This window comes from Homarus americanus, unplaced genomic scaffold (genome assembly GCF_018991925.1).
Source record: "Homarus americanus isolate GMGI-L3 unplaced genomic scaffold, GMGI_Hamer_2.0 scaffold45562, whole genome shotgun sequence".
NCBI lineage: Eukaryota > Metazoa > Arthropoda > Malacostraca > Decapoda > Nephropidae > Homarus > Homarus americanus.
The window spans coordinates 6,646,289-6,669,397 of record NW_024744839.1 but is presented as its reverse complement, the minus strand read 5'-3'; the positions used below and the strand labels follow the sequence as shown (position 1 = coordinate 6,669,397).

Here is a 23,109-nt window from a genome sequence, read left to right as displayed (position 1 = left end):
AGACAGTGGCGGCTGAAGATGGCGGAGAGCCGGGCGGTGGACAGCAACAAAACTCTCGGCGTCTTGACTGAAAAGAGTCGAGAGCTCCAAAGTGTGGCTTGGTCCTCTAAAAAAAAAATCATCCAGTCAGAGAACGGTCGCATCAGACACAACAGTTTCAGTAATTTTACGGTGAACGTCGAGATATACAGTTTAGGTGTAGGACAGTCGAGATTTCATATCTTTAGCCACTGCCGAAAATGTGCCTAAACTCTTGATAGACACAAAACTCATTTTCATCTGCAGTACCTTTTGTCTCCTTGGTAAGGAGGAACCAGAGAGGCACTGGGAAACAACAGTAGTTTGTTTATCTATCAGTTTGGAACAACTCGGCAGGGTTTACACATGGAAGAATAGTCGGAATGTGACTGAGAAAACCAAGGTAAAAGACTAGTTAAAAAAAATCTTCAGTTCTAAGGTCGGTGAAAAAATGAGATCGAAAAAAGTATGGTGGACAGGTCTCAAAATATGACTGATCTGATCATACAAAAGTAGGTGAGCAGCCGACTCTGCTACCGTATGGCCTTCCCTGGACAAACTTCCACTAAGAGACTAACACGCCCGCGTCAGTGGCAGCGTTTGACATGTTATGGGATCTGATAGGCTGTGACAAGACCCAAGCCCACGTCCCGTCTTGTGGAGGGCGGTGCATGCGTCTGTTGGTGGACATTATTTAGTGTGGTTTTAATTTATCTAAATTTCTTGTGCTTTACATAAAACAAGCTGTGACTGTGGGCAGCTTATTATGATTGTAATTACTGAGGCTATAGTTGGTGTTTATCAATATTACATTTGTATCTATGTCTTAACAAATAAAATGAATTTAGGGTTAATTACTTATAATGAGTTCATATATGGACAAGAAAGTACATCTAGAAAAAAACTATCCAACAGTTCTGGTAGCACTTCCATAAAACAGGTGGAGGAGCTGCTGTACAAGGGCTACCGCTGGCGTGAAGGCCAACGCTGAATCATGGACTTCATCACAACTGATGCTTACTGGTGCACCATGACTGTTTAACTTGGAACATTTACTTGATGTATTTGCAACTATATATGTATTATATTTAATCTAATGTGCAAGAGAAGTTTTGAACAATTGAGTCTCTCCCTTGTCTACTGCCACTGAAGTGCTGACGTGTTCGCATGCACCCCCAGAAGCCAAAATTGTAATATTTTAGTGGAAAATTCAAAGCATTCTGCTATGTCAAGCAGTTCATGTGTAAAATCAGGTAAAAGTGAAGGAAGAGTGGTACAAAATGCAGGCATATTCAGTCTTTTAAAAAGATGGCTGTGAGATGCTTTATAATAGCAATATATGATAAAATGTTCTGAATAAGAGATAGTCAGCCTCTTGTGGGGAGTGAGAGATAATCACCCCTCCTGGGAGAATGAGAGATAATCATCCCCCAGAAAGGAGTGAGAGATAATCACCCCTCATGGAAGGACTGAGAGATAATCACCCCTCCTGGAAGGTCTGAGAGATAATCACCCCTCCTGGAAGGTCTGAGAGATAATCATCCCCTAGAGAAGTCAAAGAGATGATTATCTCTCACAAAGGATTGAGAGAATCATCCTTCACAGGAGAATGACAGATGGTCATCCTTCAGAGAGGTCTGAGAGAAGATTATCCCTCATTGAGGACTGAGAGACAACCATCCCTCATGAATATGTGAGTGATGATCACCCCTTTTGGAGGCCTGAGAGTTGATTAACTCATGGAGGCCTGGTGAGACGATTACCTCTGGTGAAGGAATCAGGTCTACTTCTTTCATAAAGGAACCGGAAGTCATGGTACGAATATGAAGGTGCAAATAATTTTGTTCCTTAAAACATGTGCTTGAAGATATAAGGTAATGGAGGTCTCGTCGCTGCTGCAAGCGGGCGGTCTACTCACCCTCCCTCTCGCGGTGGCCGTCACATCTGAGGCCGCTAGCCAACGCTGGGCCAGCCTCCTGTGCTCCCTGCAGCCCCGGGGGTGCTGTCGGGGCATGGGGGTGGCGGCAGGCGGGGCGGGGTGGGGCGAGGCGGGATGGGGTGGGGCAGTGCGTGGTAAGGGGATGAGGAGAGTATGGTGTGATAAGAGGGTTGTGTAGTCAGTAAGGTAGGGATGTGTCGGATGGCGGCAGCGGGGTAGGCGAGGGTCGGGGTTGTCAGCGGTGAGGGCTGCGGGTGCGGCAAACGAGCAGCCCAGCGGTCATGCACAACACATCATGCACCACACACTACACTCACACTCCGGAAGGCTCGCGGTACCCGGCACACGGGCCAAGGGAAGGACGGCCGGTAGCAGAGCCGGTACTCACCTTTTCCCGGTATTGTCTCCGCGAGCTGTCCAGAGACTGGATAAGGTTGGTTGCGTGACCCAGGAAGAGCGCGTAACACGTCGCGCCGCAGATCATTGAGAGCATTGTTAGCCACATGTCGGTCAACGACTGCGGGGGAAACCGACCATAGCCGATACACAGCATATGTGACATGGCTTTAAATAACGCCCAAGAGTATTGCTCTAACCAAAAGGACTCCTGAAAGAGAAGAGAAAGAGAAAGAGGTGAGTGGACGAAGTGCGGAGACACCTACCCGCTCACGGTACTGCCGGCGGGATGAGTCCAGCGATTGGATGAGGTTGGTGGCGTGGCCGATAAAGAGAGCATAGCATGTGGCGCCGGAAATCATGGAGATCATGGTGAGCCACAGGTCCGTTAGGTTCTGGGGAGGGAAGCGGCCGTACCCGATACACAGCATGTGTGACATGGCCTTGAAGAACGCCCACGAGTACTGCTCTAACCAATAGGAATTCTGCAATGGTAGTCAGTGGCATTAAGGTGTGTAGAAGTGGGTCATCACTCCCTCACCACCCATTGAGATTAGGGAAAGTGCCATATATATATATATATATATATATATATATATATATATATATATATATATATATATATATATATATATATATATATATATATATATATATATATATATAAAGCAAGGAAATAAATTGTCGAAAGGATAATAAACAGTGATCCACAATATATTATCACCTTTTCCTCTTCAGTGGTTTGTAAAATGGATATAATCATATATGCTAACCCAAGGCAATTTTTTTTTTATCTTAAATATACGTACCTGTTTGACACCTTTTGTTGTGGTACAGGACTAGGAACTCTTAGTATTAATGGGTCACATTAGGGGTACAACGATGGCAATTACTGTTTTTGAATCCGTGTATGTTTGTAGGTAAAGAAACGTTTAATGTGTCAGTGGACCTAGAATTAGAGCCATACCGACACCTGAAATTAAACATATGCAATATTTATTGTGTGCTTGGATATACTTATCTCCCGCCAACTTGGAACATTCGATATGCAAGTTTAATACAAATGGCACCTGAAGACATACTGGAATTCAGACACACATTCACTGGTTCAACCTCTCAACTCATAGCTGTAATCTCAAGGTACTTAATTATGTTTGCCAAATACAGAATCCGTTGTATTATAATAAAAACATGATTCTTGATAACATTAGCAAATTTATTAATACAAAATTCACAAAAAAACAGCAAACACATTTAAAATACATCTTGTGTACCATCGTGCTGGTGAGGGGAGACCAACTTACTCTGAGTAGTTCCTTGTCACAAGTTAAGATTACATAAACCTCCTGCTAGCAGTAAAGAGTAATGCAAATTATATGTGTCATGTGTCAGGGATATTCAGTGTTGTGTCATGCGTCAGTGGTATACAGTGCCCATCCGGGCACAGGTCATCGACCCACAACGGGGCCTAGGGGGCGAAAAAATAAGAATAGAAAGAAATTAAGAACAGAAAAGGAAAAGGTTATATCAAACTACACCACGAAGATGCTGGAAAACCAGCTTTTTAAAGTGAGACATTGTATGAGTATGGAAACACTGAAGAAAGCAGATCATTCCACAGTTTGGCTGTGTGAGGAATGAAGGAAGTACTATAACGGGTTATTCTACAGTAGTGTGACCAACATTCACAGAGAAACGGTGGGCACCGCAGGCAAGACGTGTGTTACGAGCCCACGGCCTTGTCGGCGGTACACAGGATGCCAAATCTACCGAACATTGCCCGTTAAAGTACCTGTAAAAGAGAAAGAGCGAAGCAACATTGCGACGAATAAAAAGGGAAGAGAGATTGTCAACTAAAGGAGGAGAGTTAATAAGACGAAATGCCTTTGATTTCACCCTATCTAACAGTTGGGCAGAAGAAGAAGAGCCACCCCAGACATGAGAGCAGTACTCTAAGTTAGGACGAATGAATCCCTTATATACATGAAGCAACTGCTCAGGAGTGAAGTAGCTACGGCATCTGTACAGCATTCCCAGCTTTCAGGAGGCAGCTTTAGCAATGTTGAGGATGTGTGGCTTCCATGACATATTAGAGGAAATGGTGAGGCCTAGAATATATATTTTAGAATTTGGCAGAATGATAGCGACCTGAAATGTGATTGGTGGGAGATGATCTAATTTGGAAAGTGTAATTGGTAAATGCTGAGTTTTATTACGCTTGAATTTAACCAAGTTTCTACCGCCCCATTCGGAGATGCTGCACAGATCTGCATTGATAGATGAAATGATATCAGCTCTAGAAACAGATCTAGTTTGAGAATTAGGGGGAAGGGAAAATGTGAAGAAGAGTGAAGAGTAGAATCATCAGCGTAAGAATGGACAGAATTAGTTGTAGTGTGAAGTAAATCATTGATAAAAAGAAGGAAGAGAGTAGGTGAAAGAACAGAACAGAGGTATACAGTGCTGTGTGTCACGTGTCAGAGGTATACAGTGCTGTGTATCATGTGTCAGAGGTATACAGTGCTGTGTGTCATGTGTCAGAGGTATACAGTGCTGTGTGTCATGTGTCAGAGGTATACAGCGCTGTGTGTCATGTGTCAGAGGTATACAGTGCTGTGTCTCATGTGTCAGAGGTATACAGTGCTGTGTCTCATGTGTCAGAGGTATACAGTGCTGTGTGTCATGTGTCAGAGGTATACAGTACTGTGTGTCATGTGGCAGAGGTATACAGTGCTGTGTGTCATGTGTCAGAGGTATACAGTGCTGTGTGTCATGTGTCAGAGGTATACAGGTATGTGTCACAGTACTGTGTGCCTATAAAAATAGAGGTATACAGTATGGCAGAGGTATACAGTGCTGTGTGTCATGTGTCAGAGGTATACAGTGCTGTGTGTCAAAAGGTGTGTCAGAGGTATACAGTGCTGTGTATCATGTGTGTGTTGGTGTGGGTCAGAGGTATACAGGTATACAGTGCTGTGTGTCAGAGGTAGTGTCTGTAGAGGTATACAGTTCCCAAAAGTGCTGTGTGCCAGAGGTATACATGTGTGTCAGTGTCAGGTATACAGTTCTGTGTCATGTGTCATGTGTTAGAGGTATACAGTTCTATGTGTCATGTGTCAGAGGTATACAGTGCTGTGTGTCATGTGTCAGAGGTATACAGTTCTGTGTGTCATGTGTCAGAGGTATACATTACTGTGTGTCATGTGTCTGTGTGTCATGTGTCAGAGGTATACATTACTGTGTGTCAGAGGCATACAGTGTTGTGTGTCATGTGTCATAGGTATACAGTGTTGTGTGTGTTAGAGGTATACGTGCCAGAGTGTATACATTAATGTGTGTCTGTGTGTCATGTGTCAGAGGTATACAGTGCTGTGTGTCATGTATACAGTGCTGTGTGTATACAGTACTGTGTGTCATGTGTCAGAGGTATACAGTACTGTGTGTCATGTGTCAGAGGTATACAGTGCTGTGTGTCATGTGTCAGAGGTATATACAGTGCTGTGTGTCATCAGAGAGGTATAGTGCTATGTGTCATGTGTCATATACAGTGCTGTGTGTCATGTGTGTCAGAGTATACAGTGCTGTGTGTCATGTCCAGGGTATACAGTATGTGTCAGAGGTATACAGTACTGTGTCATGTGTCAGATACAATGCTTTGTGTGTCATGTGTCAGAGGTATACAGTACTGTGTGTCATGTCAGAGGTATACAGTACTGTGTCATGTGTCAGGGTATACACTGTGTCCATGTGTTAGAGGTATACAGTGCTATGTGTCATGTGTCAGAGGTATACAGTGTGTCTGTGTCAGTGCTGTGTGTCATGTGTCAGAGGTATACAGTGCTGTGTGTCATGTGTCAGAGGTATACATTACTGTGTGTCATGTGTCAGAGGTATACAGTGCTGTGTGTCATGTGTCAGAGGTATACAGTGCTGTGTGTCATGTGTCAGAGGTATACATTACTGTGTGTCATGTGTCAGAGGTATACAGTGCTGTGTGTCATGTGTCAGAGGTATACATTACTGTGTGTCATGTGTCAGAGGTATACAGTGCTGTGTGTCATGTGTCAGAGGTATACATTACTGTGTGTCATGTGTCAGGTGTTGTGTCACAACATCGTACAACACACCATATACATTAGCATTTTACAGTGGGTCATCACTTTACAAGTATTTCGTGTACATACTTATTATATGATTCAGGGACCAAGTATGTTCACACACCTACCAAAAGCTGGTGTTAATTGTAGCGCTGAATTATTACTGGTGGTGGTGGTGTTGGTGGCAGTGGTGGTGGTGGTGTTGGTGGCAGTGGTGGTGGTGGTGGTGTTGTTGGTGTTGGTGGTAGTGGTTGTGGTGTTATTGGTGGTGGTGGTAGTTATGGATTGTGTCTCACGTAGTTTCAAGTTAATGTCGGTAAAGGTAGTGGCTTGTTCTACTTCCTGCTGGTTGTAGTGGTGGTGGTTCGTGTTACTTGTGATACCAACTTACTACTCCGGATGCTGGCTTGGCCTGGTTACTTGTACTACCAAGTTACTGCTCCGGATGCTGAATTGGCCGTGTTACTTGTACTACCAATTTACTGCTGCAGGCGCTGGCTTGGCCGGGTTATACATTTGTCTCAACTATTTTTATCAAGGACACGAGCCTCCAGAGGTACTTGACGTGCATGCTGTGAAACAATTTTTTTTTGTGTGTTTTCAGGCTAAATGAAGAAATTTTGTGAAGTATGACCGAAAAATACAATTTTTTTCGAAACGAGCAAAATGTATGTACAGTAGGTACATTGTAAACACGTCTCCTTCAATATGTAATGTTTTTGATGCTCAAGTGTACCAAGTCTTAACTGGATGGTTTGAAGTGGATACAACACTTATCTAGCGTTTATACCGGATAACTTTTCGTCATCTTGGGTTTCTTTTACCACTTACAAGCCACGACTGTAAACTATGGCTGTTCATCAAGAGAGTGTACAGAGGTAAAACATCCTGTACCGTCTTGTGCCTGAATAATCTTGGAAACATAATAGTCATCGAGCAATTAAAGACTTGAGCTTTGGTTTCGTGATACTAATTTTAGGTCTATTGGTTAATGGCAACATACCTACGTCATTTACCAACCTTAGAGATATTGTTGATGCTCTTTTTACCTTTTTGCTTTTAATACCATCCACAACAGGCTTAATACAGGTGAGTTTTAGAATCCAAGCATACTAAAGGTGGCCTTACAGTAACTAGCATAAGCGAGAATTACAATACTTAGCAAATATGCCTTTTTTTCCCCCGATCACTTTCGACAAAAAATTGTAATTTATCATGAAGAGATCAACCCAGACTACTTGTTTACAAGATGTTTGTCTTAAAAAAAATCAAAACCAGCCAAAACCGTATTGATAGCTCTGGAAAACGTGTTACTACTAATGGGCAGTGATCAGTGTTATTATTATTATTATTATTATTATTATTATTATTATTATTATTATTATTATTATTATTATTATTATTATTCGTAGTAGTAGTATTATCATCATTATCATTATTATGTAATTAATTCATCCATGTCCTCGATTTAATTAAACTTACACATAACAGCACGTCTGGGGGAAGCTCGCCGGGTCAGTAGAAGGGAGAGAAGGGAATATTTCACAAAAGGAACAACAGTAATTTTACCAGTCATGATTAAGAGCCACAGTTAACACTCACCAACCAGTGATGGTGGAGAGAAGCCACAGTCAACACTCACCAACCAATGATGGTGGAGAGAAGCCACAGTTAACACTCACCAACCAGTCAGGGTGGAGAAGAGCCACAGTTAGTACTCACCAACCAGTGATGGTGGAGGAGAGCCACAGTTAACACTCACCAACCAGTCAGGGTGAAGAAGAGCCACAGTTAACACTCACCAACCAGTGATGGTGGAGGAGAGCCACAGTTAACACTCGCCAACCAGTCAGGGTGGAGAAGAGCCACAGTTAACACTCACTAACCAGTTAGGGTGGAGAACAGCCACAGTTAACACTCACCAACCAGTGATGGTGGAAGACCACAGTCACACTCTGATGGTGGAAGAAGCCACATTAACACTCACCAACCAGTCAGGGTGGAGAAGAGCCACAGTTAGTACTCACCAACCAGTCAGGGTGGAGAAGAGCCACAGTTAACACTCACCAACCAGTCACGATGGAGAAGAGCCACAGTTAACACTCACCAACCAGTCAGGGTGGAGAAGAGCCACAGTTAACATCCACCAACCAGTTAGGGTGGAGAAGAGCCACAGTTAACACTCACCAACCAGTCACGATGGAGAAAGGCCACAGTTAACACTCACTAACCAGTTAGGGTGGAGAAGAGCCACAGTAACACTCACCAACCAGTCACGATGGAAGAGCCACAGTTAACACTCACCAACCAGTTAGGGTGGAGAAGAGCACAGTTAACATCACCAACCAGTCACGATGGAGAAGAGCCACAGTTAACACTCACCAACCAGTTAGGGTGGAGAAGAGCCACAGTTAACACTCACCAACCAGTCAGGGTGGAGAAGAGCACAGTTAACATCCAGCAACAGTTGGTGGAGAAGTGCCACAGTTAACACTCACTAACCAGTCACGATGGAGAAGAGCTACAGTTAACCTCACCAACCAGTCAGGGTGGAGAAGAGCCACAGTTAACACTCACCAACCAGTCACGATGGAGAAGAGCCACAGTTAACACTCACTAACCAGTCAGGGTGGAGAAGTGCCACAGTTAACACTCACCAACCAGTCAGGGTGGAGAAGAGCCACAGTTAACACTCACCAACCAGTCACGATGGAGAAAGCCACAGTTAACACTCACTAACCAGTCAGGGTGGAAGAGCCACAGTTAACACTCACCAACCAGTCACGATGGAGAAGAGCCACAGTTAACACTCACTAACCAGTCAGGGTGGAGAGCCACAGTTAACACTCACTAACCAGTCACGATGGAGAAGAGCCACAGTTAACACTCACTAACCAGTCAGGGTGGAGAAGAGCCACAGTTAACACTCACTAACCAGTCAGGGTGGAGAAGTGCCACAGTTAACACTCACTAACCAGTCAGGGTGGAGAAGAGCCACAGTTAACACTCACCAACCAGTCACGATGGAGAAGAGCCACAGTTAACACTCACTAACCAGTCAGGGTGGAGAAGAGCCACAGTTAACACTCACCAACCAGTACGATGGAGAAGAGCACAGTTAACACTCACCAACCAGTCAGTGTGGAAGAGCCACAGTTAACATTCACCAACCAGTCAGGGTGGAGAAGAGCCACAGTTAACACTCACCAACCAGTCAGGGTGAGAATAGCCACAGTTAACACTCATCCAACAGTCAGGGTGGAGAAGAGCCACAGTTAACACTCACCAACCAGTCAGGGTGGAGAAGAGCCACAGTTAACACTCGCCAACCAGTCAGTGTGGAGAAGAGCCACAGTTAACATTCACCAACCAGTCAGGGGTGGAGAAGAGCCACAGTTAACACTCACCAACCAGTCAGGGTGGAGAAGAGCCACAGTTAACACTCACCAACCAGTCAGGGTGGAAGAGCCACAGTTAACACTCACCAACCAGTCACGATGGAAGAGCCACAGTTAACACTCGCCAACCAGTCAGTGTGGAGAAGAGCCACAGTTAACACTCACCAACCAGTCAGGGTGGAGAAGAGCCACAGTTAACACTCACCAACCAGTCAGGGTGAGAATGCCACAGTTAACATCATCCAACCAGTCAGGGTGGAGAGAGCCACAGTTAACACTCACCAACCAGTCAGGGTGGAGAAGAGCCACAGTTAACACTCGCCAACCAGTCAGTGTGGAGAAGAGCCACAGTTAACACTCACCAACCAGTCAGGGTGGAGAGCACCACAGTTAACACTCACCAACCAGTCAGGGTGGAGGAAGAGCCACAGTTAACACTCACCAACCAGTCAGGGTAGAGAATAGCCACAGTTAACACTCATCCAACCAGTCAGGGTGGAGAAGAGCCACAGTTAACACTCATCCAACCAGTCAGGGTGGAGAAGAGCCACAGTTAACACTCACCAACCAGTCAGGGTGGAGAAGAGCTACAGTTAACACTCACTAACCAGTCAGGGTGGAGAAGAGCCACAGTTAACACTCACCAACCAGTCACGATGGAAAGAGCACAGTTAACACTCGCCAACCAGTCAGGTGGAGAAGAGCCACAGTTAACATTCACCAACCAGTCAGGGTGGAAGAGCCCAGTTAACACTCACCAACCAGTCAGGGTGAGAATAGCCACAGTTAACACTCATCCAACCAGTCAGGGTGGAGAGAGCCACAGTTAACACTCACCAACCAGTCAGGGTGGAGAAGAGCCACAGTTAACACTCGCCAACCAGTCAGTGTGGAGAAGAGCCACAGTTAACATTCACCAACCAGTCAGGGTGGAGAAGAGCCACAGTTAACACTCACCAACCAGTCAGGGTGGAGAAGAGCCACAGTTAACACTCACCAACCAGTAGGGTGGAAGAGCCACAGTTAACACTCACCAACCAGTCAGGGTGGAAGTGCCACAGTTAACACTCGCCAACCAGTCACGATGGAAAGAGCCACAGTTAACACTCGCCAACCAGTCAGGGTGGAAAGAGCCACAGTTAACACTCCCAACCAGTCACGATGGAAAGAGCCACAGTTAACACTCGCCAACCAGTCAGGGTGGAGAAGAGCCACAGTTAACACTCACTAACCAGTCAGGGCGGAGGGTACAGTTAACACTCACCAACCAGTCAGGGTGGAGAGGCCACAGTCAACACTCACCAACCAATGATGTTGGAGAAGAGCCACAATTAACACTCACCAACCAGTCAGGGTGGAGAAGAGCCACAGTTAACACTCACCAACCAGTGATGGTGGAGAGGCCACAGTTAACACTCACCAACCAGTCAGGGTGGAAGAGCCACAGTTAACACTCACCAATCAGTCAGGGTGGGGATGAGCCACAGTTAACACCCACCAACCAGTCAGGGTGGAAGAGCCACAGTTAACACTCACCAACTAGTCAGGGTGGAAGTGCCACAGTTAACACTCGCCAACCAGTCAGGGTGGAGAGAAGCCACAGTTAACACTCACTAACCAGTTAGGGTGGAGAAAGCCACAGTTAACACTCACCAACCAGTCACGATGGAAGAGCCACAGTTAACACCCACCAACCAGTCAGGGTGGAAGAGCCACAGTTAACACTCACTAACCAGTCAGGGTGGAGAAGCGCCACAGTTAACACTCACTAACCAGTTAGGTGGAGAACAGCCACAGTTAACACTCACCAACCAGTCACGATGGCGAAGAGCCACAGTTACCACTCGCCAACCAGTCAGTGTGGAGAGAGCCACAGTTAACATTCACCAACCAGTCAGGGTGGAGAACAGCCACAGTTAACACTCACCAACCAGTCAGGGTGGAGAAGAGCCACAGTTAACACTCACCAACCAGTCAGGGTGGAGAAGAGCCACAGTTAACACTCACCAACCAGTCAGGGTGGAGAAAAGCCACAGTTAACACTCACCAATCAGTCTCGATGGAAAGGCATCAGTTAACACCCACCAACCAGTCAAGGTGGAAGAGCCACAGTTAACACTCACCAACCAGTCAGGGTGGAGAAGAGCCACAGTTAACACTCACCAACCAGTCAGGGTGGAGAAGAGCCACAGTTAACACTCACCAACCAGTCAGGGTGAAGGAGCCCAATCACTCACCAGCATCACGATGGAGAAGAGCCACAGTTAACACTCGCTAACTCAGGGGAAGAACCATTCACTCGCCAACCAGTCACAATGGGAAGAGCCACAGTTACACTCACCAACCAGTCACGATGGAGAAGAGCCACAGTTAACACTCGCCAACCAGTCACGATGAGAGAAGTTATGCCTCGCCATCCAGTGAGGGTGGAGAAGAGCCACAGTTAACACTCACCAACCAGTCAGTGGAGAAGAGCCAAATTAACACCTCACCAACCAGTCATGGTGGGAAGAGCCCAGTTAACACTCACCAACCAGTCAGGGTGGGAAGAGCCCAGTTAACACTCACCAATCAGTCAGGGTGGAGAAGAGCATCAGTTAACACCCACCAACCAGTCAAGGTGGAGAAGAGCCACAGTTAACACTCGCCAACCAGTCACAATGGAGAAGAGCCACAGTTAACACTCACCAACCAGTCATGGTGGGGAAGAGCCACAGTTAACACTCACCAACCAGTCAGGGTGGAGAAGAGCCACAGTTAACACTCACCAACCAGTCATGGTGGGGAAGAGCTACAGTTAACACTCACCAACCAGTCAGGGTGGGGAAGAGCTACAGTTAACACTCACCAACCAGTCAGGGTGGAGAAGGAAGAGAAGTCAACACACTTAATAAGCATCAAAACCCAATAGTTAAGACACTTCCTCTCACCAAACAATGAAGCAGGGAGACACCACTCACCGCCACTACCCACCATAACTTCCCAGTTAATGAGACTCAAACGTCCTTTATAGCTTACCTTCCACTGGCGAGAGAGGGGGTGAGGGGGTACAGGTGGACGTCAGGTTGGGTCTCACCTGAAGCTCGTTGATTGCCACCCAAGAATTGGAAGGGAAACCCTGAAGCATTGGGACGAGGAACTGTAGACACCCTGACCAGTGGCCGATCAGGAGCATCATGGAGATGAGATTAAAGATGCGCATGAAGACGGACGCCATGTTGAGGAACTGTATGTGGGAAAGGCAGGAGGAGGCCATTCAGGATAGCAGCTGGCACTTGTCCCGGTAGGTGCGGCTTTCACAAGGTGAACCACAGTGACCTATCATACCCATGATCATTAGTTATTCAAGTGTGTTCATTACCAACTTCTGTTACCAAGAGACAGAAACAAACCGAGGTACTTATACTGTCATTAAATCACAGAACTTCATGATGTATTACAATTATTTTACTGGTGATTGCAAACTTGACACTCCTTGTTTTAACTTTATTTCCTGAAGCTGCTTTCTAGACTAACCTTGGTATGGTTGTCTGGCTTAAATTCCGAACACTTCTGGACTCATATGCGTGAGCACCACAAGATGAAGCATCGCTCCACATGACAACGCAAACATCACAGCTAAACTGTATTCGGAATTTAAATAAGACTCTATGACTCCTAGATGCGTTGATTATGAATTGTCTGTGTATGTGTTTCTTTCCAAGCAATGCTTTATCACATACTTGTGAGAAGCAAGAAGTAAAGTGTATTGCATGCACATGCAAGACGGCGAGTGTCCAAAACTCCTTTCTCTAGAATGTCAATGTAAAATAAAATGGATTCATTTCATAATTATGATCTATACCATTTGATAAATGCAGTTAATCAAGCACATGGAAACTGTTTATATTAGTTTTATCTGAAAGTTTTCCCGTTGTTAGTAAACCTTCAAAGATATAAACAAGAAGTAAGAATTAAGGTGGATGTAGAGGGCTACTTGGCGGCAGTAGTGGTGGCTCGGGGGGATACACTCATACACAAACGTCTCCTCAACACCTTGTCAGAGTCTGTCGCACCTGACTCTCTTGGTGAAGGTAAGAGGATTGTGTGACATCTCCAGTGTAATCTCGAGGACGCACGTTGTCCGTAGTAAGAGAATATAACGTAACACAAACATCAAGTGACCGAATTCTTCTTCGTGCGTGTGTACTGTGTAGAACTCACACCCGTTGAAGGCTCCAAAACCTATGTTGACATTCAATATTAAGCACATCTGCTGCATCGTCCACAGCTTTGAAGATATTCTTATTCATATGAATCTTAAAGGAAGTATTCACATAACTTTATGCTTGCACGGGAGAATATTTATGATTTTAGGAATAGGGGAAATTTAGTACATTAAGACGGAGTGCAGAGCGTAGGCCAAGTCGTGACGGGGGTCTCTGGTACGTGAGGCGCCACAGTGATAACTCTCTTCAAGAAGTCAAATTAACCTACTCACACTGACATGCCAGGGTCCACGCTGGCCAACTCTCCCACACAAACCCAAACTAATTCTCCCAAGCAAAGGCCCCAGACGAGCAAACTTTCTCACTTGAGGGACGTGGCCCACCCAGGTTATCTCACCTCATGGGATGACGCTAACTAATTATCTCCTTCTCGGGAGTCACCTTAACTAGCTATCGAGTCAGTTTCTAGAACACCTTAACTAATGATGTGACATTTACTTATACCAATTAACTCTTTCACGAATTCCCTCACTACAGGAGCTCAGGTTGGATAATTTTCTTTACGCCAGGTACTGAATTCGCTAACTTCCTCCCGCCAGAAGCTCTCACTCCACTGTACACTATAAGCTTGTACTCATATATGTAATGAAGGCGAGTGGTGTCTGGTCCCGACTTCCCCGGCACTAACCTCCCGCACTTTTGTCTATGACTAAACCGTTCCTCACTACTTATATATATATACATGTTTAAGTGAAGATTCGCTATGAATATTGACTTGTCGCTAATGTTTGTCTGTGTCTCTGTTGTTAATCACCGAGTGGTCTAAGTCACGAGTGTTTGAATTTAATATCAGATTTGTTTCTATATCGTCGTCGTTTGAAGTTGTTTTGTTCGTACTTGGTGGAACTAAAAGTTATTCATCCTGATTTCAGTTGTAGTCTCTCAATTATGATTTATGGATATTTTCTCCAATTAGTGTCTAAGAGGCGGGCTGTTATGCCTGCCTGACTTTTGATCTATGCCAGAGTTCTGATCTTCAGACCAGCTTCCCGGGATTTATGCCTGTAACACTATTGTTTCTCCTCCAGGTCAATCAAAGGTCAAGTATAAGGGTAAATGTGAGTGCTGACTATCGAGGTCAGAAGAGGGGCAATGATCGACCTTCAAAATGTTTTGAGTCATCTGCAAGATTTTCACATTAGATTTTTGACGGTTGTCCCTGGAGACCTCTTGTATTTAATCGAGGTTGGTCAAGTGTTAGAATCACAGACCAAACTTTTCCACGGCGAGCAATGTCCCTTGCTATTGGTCAAGATCAGTCAGAGGTAAAGGTCACCAGGTCGAAAGTCATTCATCAAGTTGTGAGTAACTACCTTTAGATTTTCTAGATTAGATAATGTGTGTCAGCTGAGTACGTCTCCTAGTTTTCTCTTAGTAGCGACCCGAGGACGACCTTTTGCTATTAACTTGGCTTATTCCTTTTATTTAAACACACTAGACATGAAGGTGAGGTGCCTGAACGATCTCCCTTAGACTTGATGAATTGAGTGAACTTCTCGGCCTCAGCGGATGTGTATTTACGGCTATGAGTTACTGATACTTCCAGGTCGGTGTTGTGTAAGGTGTGTGATCCTGAGGGTACTGGCAGTACCTGTTATAGCTGGTACCTTTGCCTGGGGTCACACCTGCAGGGTAGTGAAGGCCGCCACCTGTGGAGGCAGCTCCCTGGTGACACACACACACACTTAACTCACAAATTATATTTAACAAAGTTGTTTCTGTCTTTTGGTCAGGTTCCAAGACGACAATAACTATAATAAGAGTACAAATGAAGACTGTCTTGTAGTCCCTTTGCTCTATACAGTACACATCGAGATGGTAAAACTCATGAATGAGGAGCTCTAAAAAGAGTAAAGAGGGAATACACGATCTTAACTGACACTTGACATCAAGAAAACTATGAATGATGACCAAAGGCAGGATGTGCGCACGCGGGGCAGCTCTGGAGCAAAAGTTACCATTTCTGCACCAGGCACTTGCTGGCCAGAGGAGAATGGTTTCTCTCGATTAGACAAAGCAGACAGTAGCCCGGTTCTGAAGGTAAAATAGTTGATTAATGCCATGCTCACTCAGGGGCCGCTATAGGACGTAACCAACCGAGAACAATGGCCCCAAAGTGAGCATTAGTGCGGAGTATTAATTCCTTACTAAATTTTTCCTTTTTTAGTTATTCTCTGTGAATAAACAACCGATTTTTTATTCTCGCTCTGGTGTCGCTGAGACAAGCTGACCCCTGAGTGAGGTAAATGGAATTAACAGTCGTCTAAATGCATGACTTCAGTTATTCCCTGGTATCAGGCCACTCGATTGATGATGTGCTTGCCCAGGGGCCTTTGAACATGGCAAAAAAGGGCCCCGGGGTGAGCATGAATGGATCTCAAACTTGTCTTTACATTCTGGAGCTCCATTAATCCCTGTGAGTGGCCCACGTGTTAGAAGCCTAGATTAACCACCAATGAGCAGCCATGCAGTGGGCGACACTACTGGCCCCGTCTCCTTGTGCTCTCTCTAACCTTTGAGAACAAGCCAAAAAAAGAAAAGAAGCAATAAAACCTGTTCACGGTGGCACAAATTAATGTAGTATCCTGACAGCAAAAATAGTAAGAAATATAATCTGGGGAAAAATCTGTCTTGAGAAAAAAGTAGAGTTAAAATGAGCCTTTAGACTTTAGACCATAGTTCGGGCAAAAGCGGGATGCAGGGACATGCAGATAAGGCGTCGAGGAGAGGCTAAGCCATAACATGTATGTGGAACAAACAACTAGGACAGACAGGCAGGCGACTGACAGGAAGACGGGACGACGGACAGGCAAGGGGGTAAGGTCGGTACTGTACATCCTAAGGTAAGAGGGATTAATTTACCTTAAAAAATGGAATATTGTAAACATTGTACGGCTTCCTTTTACGTCTGTTCAGGGCATCTGAGCCACCAGCCGGACTCCGTCTCTCACTGTGCTTTTTGCGGTGGTTCGTAAGTATCTAGAACCGAGGAAAAAAGTAAAAGGCAAAGAGATAAAGGCCAGGTTGAGGGGAAGGAGAGGCAGAGTCAGAACGAACCGCTTGGGGGATGGTTGGTTGGTGAGCCCAAGTCTAGGTTAAGTCACACAAGCACAGGCCTGCCTCACACTGTACGCGTATTACCACAACTATCATATATACACTTTAATGGCTCACGAATACAAGATGGACTCGGCCCAGATGCAACAAGCCCTGAACCAGACAGAAAGGAGCCACAAGGCAGAGGGATGTTGTCTACGCACGCTGCATAGGGCCAGGGTGTGTCTCAAGTTAGGGTTACTAGCGAGCACTAAAGGCGGCTCTGGTCACACCCGAACTTGGGACACACAATATTTAAGATTACACCCCCCTCCCCCTACCCCGAGAAGCTGTTGTTACGGTGTTGTTGCTGGGCGTGGCAGGGTGAGGCGGTGTTGTACTGTACCTCCATACACGTTCAGGGTGGCTGCGCGTCACTCTCCACCTCACCTCACCTTGCCACCAACCTTCAGTCACACCCAAAGACTCACGTTCACATGGTAATGATTATATACAATGGGAATTATGGGCTTGCAAAGCAGTGCAATAGAATCATAATAGAAATTTAAATGCCTTCGTGAGTTGTGAAATATAGGATATTATAAACAGCTGGTGTTAAGTCATCCACTGCTACACCTTGGCTTTCCTTCACAGCTGGCCACAAAGAGCTTGACTCATGGGAACACAATGGCTAAGGTTCTCTGTCATGATCCTAGAGAGCTCGGGTCATGGCAATTAACCTCAGCCTCAATACAAGTTGAAGTGACTGCAGCTCTATGCAGCGAACGACCCGCCAATATCCCACGGCTAACAGTCGTCATCTTTCATGAACTCCGAGAGCTGAATTTTAAGACAAAACTAACAAGAATCGACACATTGTAAGGCAAACCAGTGGCAGTTAAAAGAAGAAGGAGCACATATGAGTCCTGTTTCACATAAGCGTTAAAGAATACAAGATTAAGGTCATAACGAATGAAGCAAGAAGCCAGCAGTGTGAAGTGCCACGGTCTCTCCCCCACACTCAGAGCAGGAGACGCAATAAAGACAAGAGAGAGACAGCGAAAAATATCGCAGGAATAAAGCATAAGACGTTACAGCCAACGCTCTTCAATTCATAGAAAAGGATCCATACCTTTAAAGGAGAAGCTCATGTGGAACAAGAATCACATACGTTACAAAATGTCTACAAATACGGGTACATTATATAGCTCATAGTCGACTCGTGGCACCAGACAGGCAGTGGTCCAGCAGCAGGATCAGAGACACTGCCCGACGCGGAGTCCAATATGACCAAATATATTCAGAAGATCTACAAACAAATTAAGTAGCTGGAAGAGAGGAATAACAAGTACGAAAGAAGGAGGTGGCTAAACAGGGAAAGGGCGAGAAAACCTAGATACTGTGTGCCAGGGAGGAGAGAAGAGTCTGACAGGGAGGACATGAGTGTGGAGTGTTGATGCTGACTGAAGGTGATCTCCTACAAGAGGCGCCGAGGAAAGACAGGAAGGTTGAAAAAACTGCCGAAGGGGAGAGAGAGAGAGAGAGAGAGAGAGAGAGAGAGAGAGAGAGAGAGAGAGAGAGAGAGAGAGAGAGAGAGAGAGAGAGAGAGAGAGAGAGATTTTAGACGGTTGGCTGAAGGGTGTCTCTACCATAAGTATTGTGTATGGCACCGAGTGTATAACTGGATTTAATAGGTGTATGGCTAGATTTATCGGGTATAAAAGCATGGTTTCGTCGGGTGTATGGCTGGATTTTATCGGGTGTATGGCTGGATTTTATCGGATGTATGGCTGGATTTTATCGGGTGTATGGCTGAATTTTTAGTAGGTGTATGGCTGGATTTTATCGGGTGTATGACTGGATTTTATCGGATGTGAATAGCTGAGGTGGTCGGTATGTAGAGCTGAAGTCATCGGGGAGTACAGCGTGGGGTCATTATATACATATAAGGTGTAGAGCCGAGGGCGTGTAGCTCTAAGTAACCGGGTTGTATAGTCTGAGGATGGCTGGCCTGAGCGAGGACGGGGCGGGGGGTAACAACCAACAGGGTGTGTAGTAGTAGTAGTAGTAGTAGTAGTGACTTCACATCGCCGGGAAGGGGCTGGGGGCAGAGAGGGGCGACGGGCAACAGGAATAGATCTACTAAGAGTAATAATTCTAAGTTGGGTGTTAAGTACTATGATTACTTTTATTACTTGACAAAAGTCCACTATGCTGAGGGTCAACCGCATCAACAGGATTATTATATACTACAAAAATATTTATATATATAATATAATTATATATAGTATTAAGGAAGCAGGGACGGGCGAACGAGCGGCACCGCCAGGCACTAAGGTATTTGCTTGGATTCTACTACGAGCACACCACGCGGCACTGCACAGACATTTTCTTTGTAGCTGCGTCAGTCACCTTCATAAACGCCAATCAAGACTGACTGACTCGATAATTGACCGAGAGAGAACTCTTACCAGCCTGTGTTGACGATTTGGCCTTTAGTATCAATAATTTTTCTTCTGACAATACGTCAAAGGAGGAGGAAGTCCATGATACAGCAATGTCTACATTTGTTTTTCTACTTCGCCTATACCCGAAGCAAGAACTAGTGACCTGATGATAATTCTATTTTCTAAATCATGGACATAATGACGCTGTTGTCGCCACCGTCACCACTTCAACAGCACCTACTCAGTTATTTTAGAGATACATACTCGTACATCGCTGGGTCAGGATTACGACTACCAGGCGATACTCACTCCACCAGCGACCTGACACTGACACTCACCTGGCGAGATAGTGCGGGACAACCTACTAGTGTCATCTACAGTCTACAAGGTATTTACAAATCCCCTGATGTTCGTGTTCACAGAGTTCCTTGAGGGACCAAAGCTTAGGTGTAAAATCTATCATTTTCTGTACATAACTGCCGCCCGTGATGAGTTCTTTGTAATTCCTCGTGACAAGTTTAAGTCAAAGCAGACTACAGTTATGGAGAATGCACCCATGCTTTGGTTCCTCATTGTAATCTGTGAACATAAACACCAAGGGACTTTATAAACACTATGTGTGAACCGCAACCATTTGGGTTTACAGAATTTTGCTAATCAAGCTTATGAGGTTACAAACTGGGCACAATGTGCACATATTATGTACAAGTAACTATTACACAGTGGACCACACTTAGAGCTGATAAGTTGTGTTAAAAGATTTCCACCATAAGAAAGTTGTCATGAGTGACAGCTATCTATACTGTGGTACACACTTAAAGAAGTCGGGCAGCACCAGTGGAGGACGACGCATGCTGCCTGTGTCGTTTGCCAGTTAGTGGGATGAATATTGTCTGAGATGAGCGTTTTACTAACCTGGGGTTCGAATCTCGTCCGGGGACACCTCTTTACCATAATGCTATACCTTTTGCGTCATAGTTTCTCGAAATCGAGGATGGCCGGCCCTAAGACCATCTAGAGAGGTATTTAAGTTTTAATAGTTGTTGTACACACAACTACTGTACCACACCCATGGTTACACGAAACGTGAGTTTGTGTTAGCACGAGAGAACAACTCACCAGCTGCTCTGACTCACCATAACCAGAGAACACGATCCGTTAACTGATTTATATCCAGGCCCAAGGTTCCTGCTAGTAAACAGAGGCATACAGGAGCAACGGAACTTGCCCTAAGTTTTATCAAGTCCTTGAATTGAACTCAGGCCCTTTGCATTTGTTAACAGTAACGAGTGTACTAATAATTACATGAATTAACATCATACTGTAGATATGTACAGGTTACAGAAAACTCAGACAGACTTACAGATATCACTGACAGTTCGTGGTCATTGTGCGTCTAGACGTGACCATCGCCAGGGTTACCACTGACCCATTTCTATCTCTGCTGACTTGCGTGAGGTTGTCTCCACTCGTACCAGTTGCAAGGTGTGTGGCTCAAGATTTCACTGCTGGGAGGGTCCTCCGGGCTAGTCTCAGCTCAATAACTTGTCAGACTTTGCGCAACTAAAGCCTAATAGTTTATTTAAACCCAACACTAAATAAATAATAATTTTCGAGTACAAGGTTAGTTAAGCTTTCTTTATAATATATATATATATATTTATTTATTTATAAGAAGCCGGCCAGCACTGGTCCGAGGAAATAAACTATACAGTTATCTATATGCAACGTAAGATACTCAAAATTCTCACTTTACGTGTCCAGCATATATTTACATAATTCCTGTACACGTAAATGATATACAGGATTGTTAGATCATGTTTATCATACTGTATATGTGACTATTACACGTGCGGTTTAGAACGCCATATGCTGCATGGTATTGAGACTATCATATATTCAACTATATATATGCGATAAAGACTAATATAAAAATAACTCAAGCATATATTAGTGAATAACCTAAGACCTAAGATAGAATTATTTGGTGATAGCAGCAAGACAACAACGTACCTTCTGTAACACAATATTTTTCTTATATTTTTTTTAAGATCATTGTACTGCGTGAAGACAGTCCCATAGATCCACCTGAGAGAGGAGCTCATAATTTCTAATGATTGTGAATGTACTAATCTAGATACTGTACACACTTAAAGAACTTTGTTGGTGAGACTCAGTAATACGTATAATATCTACAGTATATTAACCTACTTTCACAACGACCCTCCCAGCCTACTGAGACCGCTGGCTTGCTCGGCGCTGTTTTCTGTTAGTAAGGAAGTACTGATGCATATTCAGTACTTCAGTGGTCAGCCCATCTAGCTTCTCAATAGAAGAGGTACATATTGATGTCTATTAAAGTTTAAGGTACTTAAAGTTCTTTTAATAGGTTCGATATAGCATTTTAATTATCTCATAACTTATTTTATTAAAGTTTGCCTTCAATTACTAAGATTTTGGAAGTACGGGAGATTAGACACGTAGTACAGTATCCCTCTATGACAAAGGACTCTATCACCGTCTGCAGTATAGCAACACACTTCCAACTGTTGACACCCAATCGTACAGATAAATCTCATAACTTGTCTGAGATGCTATGGCCGTGAGTTATAATTAACCTGAGCAGCAGGTTAATTTGTAAGTGACGGCAAAGAAAACTGTCTTGCAGTCGAACTCATAAATAAGAAGCTTCAAGAACCTAACGTTCTGTTTACTCGAATACTGACTACACTAGCATGGTCCACAAGTCCTGTGAGGGTGTAGCGGGGAGCAAGTATCCTTGGTGCCTTGAGGTCAGTGCCTCGCCACGTCACTTTCTGTAGACGACTTCTGCATCGAGGGTAACAACGGGGCAGGGTAAGTGGTGTGACAATATGGGTAGGTCGCTTGCAGCATGAGCACAACTGTGGTATGCATAGAACTGCAACTAAACACGGTGTGTTCTCTGGCGCAACAAGGCTTACGACTGGCCAGCCTTAGCGCGCATGCTCTTATTGGAGGGCTTGTATTATGTATGTATTTGCTCTATCTTGTACACAGGCGTGGGTTATCTAGGCATGAGGCTATGTTCTAGCATACATAATAGCATATCTGTGAAGCTCAGTGTAATTGTGTGTGAGATTGAGTGAGGGCGAGAGAAAGAATAAAGAGGGGTAACACTGACGCTGCTTACATAGACCTCCTCCCATTGCGACACGTATCGGACGAGCCGGGAGAGGCGGAGGAGGCGAACCAAGGAGAGTAGTTTTGCGAGCCGTAGGATCCGTAGCGCCCGACCCGCATGTAGGATCTGGAAACTTTCACTAAAATCCTGCCGGAGAGGAGACAAATACACGAACGAGATTAATAAATTATCTGCGAAATAACGCATTATTGATTTAAGAGTAAATGATAGAAAGATTAAAACTTTCTTTTATGTTTATATTATTCAAGAATTTATAAAGTACTGTACGTCATAATGAGCTCAACACATAACAGAAATTCAGTGATTTCTCTAACTTTAAGAAAAAA

The 23,109-nt window shown here is 44.7% G+C and overlaps 1 protein-coding gene across 1 annotated transcript in view; it reads right to left on the bottom strand.

Annotated features, from left to right (window-relative positions):
* The window catches only part of LOC121878108 (potassium/sodium hyperpolarization-activated cyclic nucleotide-gated channel 3-like), a 106,286-nt gene that overhangs the window by 21,718 nt on the left and 61,459 nt on the right, over positions 1 to 23,109 (bottom strand). The window contains exons 10-13 of the mRNA XM_042384099.1: positions 22,772 to 22,909; positions 16,979 to 17,095; positions 12,925 to 13,074; positions 2,620 to 2,838 (exon numbers count right to left, since the gene is read on the bottom strand). Of these exons, the coding sequence (XP_042240033.1) occupies positions 2,620 to 2,838; positions 12,925 to 13,074; positions 16,979 to 17,095; positions 22,772 to 22,909 (624 nt within the window). The remainder of the gene's footprint in view (positions 1 to 2,619; positions 2,839 to 12,924; positions 13,075 to 16,978; positions 17,096 to 22,771; positions 22,910 to 23,109) is intronic.